The sequence below is a fragment of the Merops nubicus genome, unplaced genomic scaffold, assembly GCF_000691845.1.
Source record: "Merops nubicus isolate BGI_N331 unplaced genomic scaffold, ASM69184v1 scaffold31416, whole genome shotgun sequence".
NCBI lineage: Eukaryota > Metazoa > Chordata > Aves > Coraciiformes > Meropidae > Merops > Merops nubicus.
The window spans coordinates 91,039-104,146 of record NW_008617482.1 but is presented as its reverse complement, the minus strand read 5'-3'; the positions used below and the strand labels follow the sequence as shown (position 1 = coordinate 104,146).

The 13,108-nt window shown below is 38.1% G+C and overlaps 1 protein-coding gene across 2 annotated transcripts in view; it reads right to left on the bottom strand.

Moving 5' to 3' along the window:
* The window catches only part of SCAPER (S-phase cyclin A-associated protein in the ER), a 124,122-nt gene that overhangs the window by 23,852 nt on the left and 87,162 nt on the right, over nt 1-13,108 (bottom strand). For both annotated transcript variants that reach the window (XM_008943171.1, XM_008943172.1), the window contains exons 22-23: nt 10,103-10,258; nt 506-743 (exon numbers count right to left, since the gene is read on the bottom strand). In XM_008943171.1, the coding sequence (XP_008941419.1) occupies nt 506-743; nt 10,103-10,258 (394 nt within the window). The remainder of the gene's footprint in view (nt 1-505; nt 744-10,102; nt 10,259-13,108) is intronic.

Genomic DNA, 13,108 nt, shown 5'->3' with positions numbered 1-13,108 from the left:
GTTACATTTCCAATTTCCGGTCAATAAAATTTCACTTGGATTAAAAAAAAAGTGATATCAAGGAATTTCAGTTTCAGTTGTACAATTTTAAAGCAAGTGGTCACTAAAAGCACTGACAAATATAAATTGTGGTTATCACATAGGCAAGTCTTTTTACATGAGAAAAACTGTTATTTCTTGCTTTGACCATGATGTTTTTTTCACATTTTTGGGGCTTATTAAACATAAAAAGTACTATGCTAAAAGCGAGAGTTTTTTGAATAGTATTAGCAATGGAGTGGATTCGGTATTTCGCATATTCTAAATTTTCACTTCTTGGTTAAATCTGTTAGCCATAGCTACAAAGTGGAAATAAAAAGTTACCCATTTATGCATGAAGAAAATTTAAACATTTAATTGTGAAAGCTCCTTCAATAACTAAGATGCTAAAGACAAAACTTAGCTAAAAATTATAGGCAATAGCTACCATTTTCACACTAAGTAAAAGTTGTAAAATATCTGTTACCTGAAAGGCAGGCAGATCAAGAACAGCAAAGCTATTGAAGAAACGTAAACTCTGAATGGCAACCTGGATTGTGTTCGCTGCATAGCTGTCTTTAGGACTTGCAGTGTTTGGATCTGAAATTGTCCCGTGGAAAAGAACACAGTACAGCATATGCAAGACTCCAACCAGATCTGTAGACTGAAGAACTGCTGTTAGTCCTGTGAGGTCTTGACGTGTATTGTCAAATATGTTCCAAGATCTGTCAAAGAAACATTAAGCTGTCTGAGGAGGAGAGCAGCACTTGGTGAGAACACTTGTGCAGGACGCAGTACTTGCAATAAGCCAAATGTTAGAAAACCAGTAAACTGTTAAAAAGGACAAACCACCATGTCTAATGTGTCAAGAAACCACAACATTTCCAGAAAATACTTTCAACAATCTGAGCACTGTCTCAAGCTCTCTTTAACTGCAGTGCAGCTGTATCTTTAAGTATCTTTCTCCACATATTGATGTCTTCGCTCCCAAAATGGGTTCACAATACCAGCACGAGACCATGCAGAAATCTGAGCACTTTAGTGGCTCCATACAAGCTCTGTCTCAGGTCAGCAGCCTATGCTCATCTTTCCTTCTTGCAATAGCAGCCAGCAGAGGTGTGAGAACTCCCCGGAGCCTCTTCCTGCCTCAGTGACGGGCTGCAGGCACTGGAATAAACTGCCTACCTAAGTAGCAAAGTAAGTTACTAGGACCAGATGATCTTAATCAAATAGTTCTGCAGGAATTTAAGAACGAAGTGGTTAAGCAGCTAACAAAACACATTACTTATTTCAGTCAGATGTTATTATGGAAGACTGTATGATAGCAAGGCACAAATAATGCAAAATGCTCGAGACCAGCACAGCTTGTGCAGACAGAAACCAGGTTTCTTTGGTATGTTTCCATCTCAAAAAAAAACCCTATTATGTCTCCATCTTAAAAAAAAGGAAAAAGTGTCAATATCAAAAGAGACTACAAAGACTGAACCTATGTTTTATTCTTTTTTATAATTGAAGGAAAATATGATAGGAGAGTTGAGAAAATGTTACAAAAGGACAAATTAGACAGCAGTTAGCTTTCCCTTTTATAACAACTAAATGTGAAGGAAATGGGAAAGCAGTGGAAACAAGAACAACTTTCTAAAACTTTGAAAACCCCAGTTTAACACAGAATAGACTCAGAGGGCTGGAAAATACTCCTTTTGACCAGAATCAGTAAGGAGCTTTTCAGTGAGTTCTTCCTTGACCAGAAGGGCTCTAAACAATCTTTTCAGTATCTGCATCACAGATCTGTTACACACATTGCTCTGCTCCAGTGAGGGTTCCAAAACAGATCGTAGGTAGGCTGACTAGTCCTGCTTTTTATGATACAGACACTTGTCTTCAATGGAACAACTAAACCATGAATTCAGCAACTACCCAGTTTTGGTGATCATCATCTTGTTCTACCATTTGCACTTTTTCTAGTCAAGCAAAAAAAAGCACGTAAGAAAGCAGTACTTCCCCCCAAACCAATGTCTATCAAAGAGAATTTCTACTTGTAACAGCACACCATTGCTTCCTTGGAGCAAAGGCAAAGAGAGAGAAACAGGCAGAGAAGGATAATGAACAGGAATTCTCTAGGCCCCCAAAGCAGCCCTGATACTAGGTTAACTTCAAATACAGCTTAAGTATTCCTAGAGAAGGAGCAACAAAGTGAACCACCACTTTTGCACTTATATCAAACTTGAAAGCTAGTATATAACTGTTTTCTTATGGATACAATTCTTCTGTAAGGCAGCATGAGTGGGCACTAAAACCATGAGCAACGCTTGGCTGCTTTATACAGCAAGGCTGATAACCAGATCTAACCTGCTTCTTACCAGTTACATCGTACGTATAAGGAATGATCTAATCTGAGATCAGCATTTATGGGTACCATTTCTTTCTAAGTTATTTCTATTTACAGTCTGTGAACATTCAATATTGTTGAAAAAAGCTTTTAAGTACAGAATCCTGTGCTGCTACCTCAAGGACAAATGTCCTGGTTCTACTTTAGTGATATCCGTGCCACACAAAAACCACATGAGACTGCATAATTGCATCACAAATATTCAAAAGAAGCTATCAGATCTTTAGGTAAGACACAGTAAAAACAAAAGCAACGTAGCTGTGCCCATTTTCCAACACCTCTGTTGTTACACAAGTGACTCCATTACCATCAGTCACCACCAGACCTCCACCACAACTCTGCAAGTTAGTGGTCAGCCATTTGTAGAGACTCAGTCAGAGACAAACATGCCTGAGTTTATTGTACAGGTTCCAAAAATGGGGTGTTTGTTTAGTACTGTGGTAGCAAACTGAACTCCTAACAATCCTGAAAGAAACTGTGCCACAAATCCAGCTGCAACAGCCCTTCTGAAGATCACTGGCACAGGATTCTTTCAAAATACACACAGTAACATTTGAAAGACAAGCTCAAGAAAATAAAAAAAATTATTACAATTATGATTTGATGCCACTTACCTGCTACAAAAGAAAAACCACAACCATTCAGCTGGTGGTTTGTAACACTCATAATGACCCTAACATTTACTCTGTAAAGAACAAAAAAAGTGGAAAAAATACTGGAGCTCTAAATGTGTTTTGGATGGGGCTATGCTGCACAACAATTTATGGCAGTGCTTTCCTTTTCCTATGCCTGGAATCCATGTTCAAAATCTTCATTTTGAAGCTCTGCGGTCTTTACGTGAGTGTGTTTGAATGGAGTCAGCAGAGACACTTCCTGAACCATCACCTGGCCTTGCGAGCTGTGACTTTATGACTATTTCTGCTGCACAACTTCAAGTAGTGTTGGCATGTGAACCTGGATGGCTGCAAAAGTAGCACGAGCTCTGGGACCACAACTTCTACAACTTTGCTTTTTGCCTGTGGACTCCCAAATATTCCTCTTTTTAAAATACCTTCTGATGTCCAATTATTTATTTTTCAGTATGCAGTAGCCAAAATGTGCTAACTGTCACTTAAATACACTCAAGTAAGTAGAATGTTTATTTCCACAGTATCACATGAGAGCGCGTCTGCTTTTGCCAGATAATATTCCTTCATTTCAATCTTAGCTTTTTCAACAGTACAAAAGAGAAAAACCACTCATGGTCAAGTGATAACCCCGAATTAATTACAGTATATGATAGTCCACAGAATTTTTTTGTGACTGTTTGTGATGAGAAGATTGAGCAATTTTACCAAAGGTTAAAGTTAGCTTGCTTTCAACTCTCACTCCATCATTATTTTTAAACAACTCCATATGAAAAAGCTTACATTGCTGGATGAAATCCTTCTACCATTTTGTGCTGCTCTGGAGCAGTGAATGAATCAAAATATACATAAAAAAGTCAATTGTAAAATAGCTGAAAATGCAAGCAGTATTCTTTTTCATTGAAAAGACCAGGAATTTTAAAGATATATCACAGGACAAAGGTGGTGGGGAAATCTGTCTGCTAGGTTTGGTGGATTGAAGGAGCTGTTAGAAATGCTTTTTTTTTGATGTTCCCTGTATTACAGTTAATATGTATATGGAGAGGCCACCGTCTCCTTTTGGTTTTAACTGTCAGTTATAATCACTTTATGCCTAAACATTTACAATAAAAAAGGCAAAAGACGTTATTCATACTGGTTATAGACTTTAAAGTAGAAAAAAGCATATACGAGATGCTGGAAAACAAAGCATAAACTTTGCGTATGCTGCCTTAAGCGATTTTTGTCAGCTGTGTACAACTGGATTTTATACATTTAGTGGATTTTTAGTCCATCTCAAAGGCAAATCCAGTGCAAATTCAGTGCTGTCAGGACACGGACTGAAGTAAAAAGCCATAAACCCCTTAATATCATAAGACAAGGTTGCAGAAGAAATCTAGGTTTTACAAAACTAAAGCTGAGAAGAGATTCCTAGAAACATACCTCCTTTTAATTCTCCTGTTTGAAGAAGCTTATTTTCTTGAGTCTGTAACAGCTGCCAAAGTAAAATAGTCAGTATAGACAAAACCCCTTTCCATTAATCACTGAAGGGAAGCAAGACTTGCTGGATTTTTCACATTGGCTTATATAGCTGGGAAAACAGATAGGCTTTCAAACTTTACCAAGTCTCTATATTTAACACAGAAAAACGGGCAAATATTTATATTACGATCAAAAAACTGCAGGATCTTAAAAATAAAAGTTTTATGAAATGCAGAGAATTTTCATTATGGGTTGCCATTATGATTTTCAGCTTCTGCCCTCAACGAGGCTCAGGAATTGGTACGGGGTTTATGATTTACAAAAAAGGTTTTTAGAATTTAAAAATGTGGCCAGGAAAGAAAGATCCTAAACAGTGGTACTTCATTGCTTAAAATATACCACTATTTACTAAAAACAGGAATTCAATAGAGCTTGATGAGAAACAGCATACTCTGCAGAACAAGTATAAAACTACAATTTCTCCAAGCTTCAATATGAGCAAACTGTTTATATCTGAAAATATATTGTTTTAAAAACTGGCTGAGCTAACAAGCAGACAAGTTTCTCCAAGGGCAGACAGTATAATGTTTGTATATTTGAAATACATACTCCTGATTAAAAACACAGAGCCAAATGAAGTGTGAGTTTTCAAAAGGCTTACAATAATCTGGGTTTTTAAAAATTATTATTAAGAATTAAAAAATAATAGCTGTACTTTTTGCTTCTAAATTATTTTATTTAGAATGAGATGTCAAAATAAAGAGGAAAAGCAATAATAAAAGAAGCACAAAGAAGTATTTAGCACCTGTCAGACCTTGTTATAATTCACACTGTCAAGCTAGGAATCACAGTACCGTGTAAAAGAAGATGATCAGTAATTTTAAGGACAAGTTTTAGTTAGTTTACAGTCCTTGCTGGATCTGCTGTCCCTTGGAAGTGGTGGGAAGTACAGCCAGTGTTCAGGCAGACTTGCATCTGATTTGCCATCCAGCAGCCAAAACAGACATTATCTTAATTACTGTAATAAAACTGAAAACAGACCAGCCCTGCTTCCTTTCGTATCTGAGGCATGACAGTCACTATTTTCCCGGATCAAACCCTGTATATCTGCAGCTTTCTGCCACTGCAGCTTGTAATCCACAACTTCATTAGCTGCTGACACAGATTTATATGTATTCCACTACTGTTCTGAGATAACGTACAGCAGTGACAATGTAGGTACTGTACTGCTATGATATACTATTTTCCTAGATTAACAAGGGAGCTTGCAGATATTTCTTACATCAAACCAGCAAAATTTTGAAGAAGCTGCTGTCCCAAGAAGCTACATAAGTTGAAAGACTTTATTCGCAACATTCCCCTTGGCACAACTCATTTTCCTCCTTGTGTGTATGTTACTGCTAGTCCAAGGTAGTGCTCTAAGGGAGAACATTCTTCCTCAGTGATTAACCCTTACACCGCACTACTGCCGATCATTTGCTCCTGCTGTTTGCATTAACTCTGTGGTTAGTATGAACTTCTTGATTCAGACTAATGGGTAAAAGCAAAATAAGGCATTAACAATAGACCTCCACAGAGCAACATCTAAACTTCTTGGACAGAAACCTTAGTTCCAGAAACTTACAGGTAAGAAAGGGTTATAGATTTGATGAACACTGGGCAGTACAAGGAAAGACAGGAACATAAGCAAGATCCTTGCTATGCTGATGAAGGACCTGCCATAGATTTTCGCACTTAGTCTTCATTCCTGCTTTTAGGGAATGGTGAGCTGGGGCAGCATGGCCATGTTTTTATTAATGCTCCTTGAATTACATGCCTGTTCATTGTTTTCTGTCTTGTGGTTACAAGTCAGGCATGCTCCATATGGGTATTCAGGACCCAAGGGCCAAAAATAGACCTTATATCTCTCATAGTTATGAGAACAAACTCTGGAAAACAAGGCTCTCATCCTGAATGTTGCTACTGGACATCTGGAATTGGACACAAATTGCAGGGCAGATTTATATGGCTATTTAAACCACTGCTAGTCTGTATAAAGTACATTTAACATTTTGCTTGATTTCAGGTTAATAAAAATGTCTCTGTTTTCAATTCTGGCTCCTGTTACTCTTAATGGTGAGCAAAAGACAGTTAAGCATTACTATGGCCCCAGTTTTCAAGCCTAAGTTACCAAATGCCAGGTTCATCTTTTGCTCAGCAAATAGATAGCTCAATATTCAGATGTGCTGCATTTTATGATTTCTCACAACATGCAACAAGGGATAACACCTTATTTTCAGCTCTCATACACATTTTTTATTTAAGTCACCAATGAAGAAAGAAGGTCTCAACTTGCTGTTAGCAATGGATACCACACAGGAAAATCAGACTTCCAGCTGAATGTCTCAAGTAGCCCTCACTAATTCTCACTGTGTAATAGGTGAGGGTACAAAAATCATCAAAACAAGGTTGATATAGGGTTACAAGCTGTTAATGCTTTCAACAAATGATCTTTGATGTGTATTACACAGTGTTTGGAAAATGTCCTACTACATCCACAGCAAAACTTCAATTAAAAGGATCAATCTAGCATTTATTAGCCAGTATCAAAACTTATCATTTGAAAAGTAAGATCAATATAAAAGTTAAATCTTTTTAAAGACCTTGACCATTAATGAAAAGAAAATCCCTCTCTTATAATAAGATAACATATGTTCAGAACGGTTTCTCTCATTTCCATAACTTTTTATGATGTTAAAATGGAGAATCCTCCGATTTATGTTTCTACATTAGCAGGACTTTACTGTATCTAACGCCATAATTTTGGACTTTTCATTCCAAGTCTAACATGGGAATAAAAAAAAATCATTTTAGTTTATGTCTTAAAATTTAATCATCTACATTATATCAACCTCAGGTCTCATTTAATACTTAACGCTGAGATTTATGTATGATGCAATTTGTGGCTACTCTCTAACAATCACCGTTGTTGTGACATCTGGCCTGATGGATATATGTGCAGGGAGGTACTTGACAGTTCTCTTCTCTGCCAATAAAAATTGTTTTCCAAACACTGGGTATCAATTCAGAGCTTGGTTCAGAAATATTCTGCTAAATTTGAGAGATTTACGAAATGTTCTTGTGAGTGAGATAAGAATGTCTAGCCCGACAGCTCATCCTACATCACAGCTCCAGAAATGGACTAACATACTCTGTACCCACAGAACAGGATCTCTTAATTGTTTAAAACTTGAGTTACAGGGTTAAACTTCTGGCCCTCTGGGGATATCACAGACTACAGTGGCAGTAAAGTTCCTAACAGGCTGGTGGTGCCTGAAAGCAAATGGGGAGGATCTAGCAGGGCTTGGCCATTCCTAGCTCATAAAGGCTTTTATTGTTGGAGGGACTGTGGATGGTTTGAGAGCCCTGAGGTGGTCTCGGGGTGTTAGCCACCCAGGGTCTATTACCCTATCACCTTCCCACTATGCCAGTTCGTAGTGCAGCATGCTAAGACCTGCACACAGTATGAAGAGCACTGTGTAAAAATACTCTAATGCATTTTAATATGGAATGACAATGTTTTATATGACAGATAACAGCCTGATGTAGATCTATTAAAAAAAAAAAGTTTTGTGTCTCCGACAATTATTGTCAGGGAGCATAAAAAAGTTCTCAGCCTGGAAGCATTCTATATAGGAGGATATGTCAAAAGAACAATCCAGAATTGCTCTTGCAACAATGGTGAAAGCCCGATATGATTTTTGGCAGAACTTCTTTTCATGGTATGATGTCAGAGCACTGGTAGTACTTACTAGACTTTTCTCCTCTCAGTAACAACTCTAAAAATTCTATGATCGGAGTGGTTAGTTACTCTGATGTACAGAAGATTATATAATATGGCATGTTTGTTTGGTGCCCAAGCATGTATCATCTGAGCTGCAGAATAAGAAATGTCAGATTCTGACAGAACAGGCTGCATTACCTCCTCCTACTATTTACCACAAACGAATCTGTATTTACCACAAAGAGGCTGCCGTTTTTGCTGCAGATCATGTATTACACAGCATGTACTACTGTACTGTGACACATTGAAGAATTCAATAAATTTGAGCTGTTCCTGCCACCTTAATCTGTATTTGGCAGTATCTTTTTCCATTTAAATCACCTTGAAAACTAAGACCTTCTGTAACATGACAGAACTGCACTCTGCATTTGCTTCTAAAATGAGTGGGCTCAGGTGACTAAAGACATTTAATTTAAACTGCCCTTCTAATCAGCTACACCAAAGCTTTTGATCTAAAAGTGAAAGACACCAGTTTTGAAATCTCTATTTCTTTCCATACTCAGATGAACAATCTGCACCTTTGGATAAAATCCAAAGCACTGCTGTGAAATGCAGGTGGTATCAGATACTTTTAGCATAACTGTGAAGAAAAACGCTCAATCCTCCAAAATTATTCTTCTGCTAAAAAGGACAGATGTTCTTGCAGGAAGTATTTGCACAGTGCTGTATTATTTTGGAGTGCAAAGATGTCTATTATTTGGGTGTAGCATGCACTTGCTTCAGAAACTGCAAATACTATGTTACTCACTCTTGTAGCTAGAACTATTATTCCACTAACAAAAGAGTGACTTTCTCTTTTCTCTCTTTTTTTATTTTTTTTAGTATGCATTTGACTTTTGGCAGCGCAGTCCTGGAATGCAAAAAGCCAGGTTGGCAGCTTTCAGAAAGGGAAATTTCAGTAAGATCTCTCTGGGCTCATATTTCTTCCAGTTCTTTTTCTGTGTGCCTGTGTCCCCAGCTTACCAGCAACAGCTCTTACCTACAGATTTGTTTCTTATTTTATGTTTTATTAACACTGTTTTTTCAACCCCAGCACCATTTCACCCCTCAGGAATTCACTGTGAAGTTCTGTCAGCCCTACCTCTTCCTGACACGTGTAACAGTCTAATGGTGGTAGGTTCTAGTACATGCAAAGCTCTGAAATTTTGACTCTCACTGTGTCAGGCTGTCCTGCAATGTAGATTATACAAGTCCAGATTTGTTGGCAGACAGGTACTTTGCGCTCACTCCCCACAACCATGGTTAGGTTACAAAAACACCTTGCATTAGAAAACTCACTGACAAATCTTTATAGACAAATCTCTACGAATTCTATATCAAAAATCTAATGCCTTTGCTGACAGTGGTATTTTAAAGAACAGGAGCTGAATTAGGCTGTTCTGAAGACAAATAAATTAAAAGTTGACTTTAGCTGATAATAAAATACCTCTTTTGGAAGTCCTTAGGACTGGACATTTAAAAATTAGCAGTGCTAAAACCCTCTGTGCAATGATGAGTAAAGGAGATGAAGTTTGCAATTCTGAGAAATGACTTAGAAGACTCAAGACTCAATGTAGGTAACTAACTGCAGTTCAGTAATTAGAAATTGCAGTTTCACAGTGGTGAAAGGTTGAGCAGAGTAAGCTCCCTGCACTGGCTCTTTTCCAGTTATTACTGTGTGTCTAAGAACAGTTCTGTTGGACAGCCTCATCAGGATGCTTGGTTCCACGCCCGCAGAGTTCACATGGAGTTACAACGGCTGCTGCCTGATGAACGTACCAGAGACGACAGATCGAGGGCACCTACCTTCCATTGACAGCAAAACACAGCTGACATATTCCATGCAATACTGCTGTGGCATTTTGTAGAAAACTTGCTAGTTTGGGATTCTCATCAACGGGGCCTTGAACGGAGAGGAAACAGCAACACAGCTTGTCTATCAGTCCTATGTTCACCACATAACTAGAAACAGAGGGAAAAACGTAGTAAAAAAATAGTTCCACACCAGTTTGGGTAACTTGGCAAAGGAAGTAATTTCTGCTTCTCTACTACCAAACCATAGAAAATGCAGGTTGTGATTCCTTAAATGCTCCAAAAGGGTTCAATAAAACAATTCAAATTACAATAACTTCAGATCTAGCTCTCTGTAACTAGCAGTAGTTTTTGTTAAGAGATCTGTCTGTTGTAGGATAATCTGTATTATACTGTACAAGAAAGATGAGCATAAATGTTTATTCTACCATACTCCTAGAACGACACTGGAATTTTGCCATAGTTGAGTGATTTATAGCAATCTTGACAGCTCTGCAACAGCACAATTTCTTTTTAGCATGAAGAGATAAACTTTGTAGAACACACTAATTCAAAAAGACAATGATGTTACCCAGATCACGTTTTATTGCAATGAGTAGATCATAACAGCTACTGGCCAGTTGGTGGTAGTTTTCTGCTCTTTAAAATATATGCAACAGTTAAGAGACTAATAGAACATGCAGGTAACAACCTCCTACCATCAGTATACAAGGATAAAGACCAGAAAGCCTCCTCAGGAGCTCAGCTAAAACAACACCGAGAAAACCATGTGATATTTTTTTTTTTAAACATCAAAGCATCCTCTTTCTTTTTTATTGCCAGACTGCATCAGATCATCATTACTGATCATCAGATCACCACTGCTGAAGCCCCTTCTCCGAATTTCTAACAGCTTGGAAACCTATGCCAAAAGAATTGCTGTTTGTCCTAGTACCAAGACCTCTCCATCCACACCAGGTATCCTCATACTTTGACCATTAAAAACTTGAACTGTGCACACAGGTAATTTTTTTTCCATGTCACTCTGTTGATCTCACCTAACTTCACATTATTTCCTTTTTCTACCACAAACATTCAGCTTCTCAGACTTTACACTGTCTCAACAATTCATACTGCTGGCTTATGCGAGATCAACATTCCTTGTGAAGACAAAACCCCACTGCAATCACCCCCTCCTTCTCTTACCCCTCTACATTTATCTGTATTTTTCTCCACTTTTATCAAATGGGAGGAACTTCTTGTCAAAATCAGAACTGCTGTTATATCGCGTGCCTTCACCTGCCTTAGCAGACATGGGGAACCAACTGCTTTCAGACACCATCAACTGATTCACTGTTCTTCCAGATAGCCTACACTGAACTGTGCTGTGATCAATATTACTCCGTCCTACCAGCTGTTCTGTCTGTTTGCTTGTCAAGCCCATTTGTTAGACTGCCTCTTAGAAAGTAGGCTCTTTGGAGAAGGAGACACCGTTGGCTCTACGTTTCTATAATGAAAAGACCACCTTGACTTCACTGTTTATGGAACGTTATTAAACAATATTGATTCTAGCAAATAAATAATACTGGTTAGATAATGCTTGTCACAGGAGCTGTACAAGTGATTATTAAAAATAACTATTCCCACATATGACTTACAGACTAATTTTGAAAAACTAGGGTTTTTTTAGATTAGGTAAGGAAGCCTCTCTACTTTTCAGACAGTGTTGCTGCTAAAAGACTAATCTCTGTTTGGGGACAGAAGCAAGAATTTCTGCCCAAGTTTACCCTGCTGACATAAAGCTTTTGAAAGCAATGAAAGTAATTAAGAGCAGAAATATGCTAGATATAAAGCCAGAAGTCTCACTGCAGTATATAAGATTTTTAAAGGTGCTGAAATATTGCTGTTAAAAACCACCCAAAGATGCACAAAGGTTATTAATTGCACACTCATTGTTCAGGTAAGTTAGTCTGTTATATATAGCAACATGAAAAGTGATCAGCACCATGTTTCTTGCAGACTTAGATCTAAGCATTCCACCTGATCACACAGATAAGCAAGCACTCCTGTATCAGAAGAATAATTCCAGAAACAGAGCTGGGTGTTAGATGCATCAGCCATGGAGAAACTCCAAGAGCTAGAAATCTCTGGAATTGGAAGGGAGAGGAAGAACTAAATAAAATACAGCTAATATTGATAGATGATTACTCACAAAAAGGCACGACCATTCTCATCAATACTATCTTCCTCATTCCCTAGGAACATCTCCACAGTCTGACTGACACCTGCAAAATGTGTTCATTGTCCCTCTTCCTTTACATGCACACCTGGATACAAAGAGGCTACTCTTCTGGCAGAGAAGAAATGAGAGTTTTCAGTCTGCCGGGACTATTCTTTACTGGCATCCAGAGTCAAGGAGAATACACATGAAACACTCCTTTCCTTGAAAAATTGAGCATATAGACAAGTGGAATGTCAAAGATCTCTAATCGATTGTCTCCATCTCCCAGTCCTTTTGCCCATAGTAGCGTAGTTCAAATATTTTGGCTGGCCTTTTGATACCTTGACAGTGTGTAAGTAATTGTTGTTCATGCATCAGGTCTAGTAGCCCCAGATAGAGGGGGAAAAAAAAAATAACAAAAATTACAACTTTCCTCTTTCTTCCCCCATCTTCCTAAAAACTCACATTTAATCAGCTACCCAAGGACATATGATACAATGACCTGTAGGTGACAGATTCTCATTAATAACAGGATTTGTCTGGTTTTGACTAGTTTAAAATGCCCTCTCTCTTTTTTTCCTAATTGTGCTATTACCTTGTCATCATGCCTTTCAGTCTCCATTTATAACCAGATCCCCTAAAGTGCCTCAGGTGAGGGACCTAGTTGGATTCTCATGTATCTTCTTATCTTAAGGGTATGCCTGTGCTTGGCCCGGTCAGTGTCAGATGTCTGTTCAGCACAAATATCAAAAAGCAGACCTCCCACCCTCCCATTCATAAATGGGGAGAATACAACATCC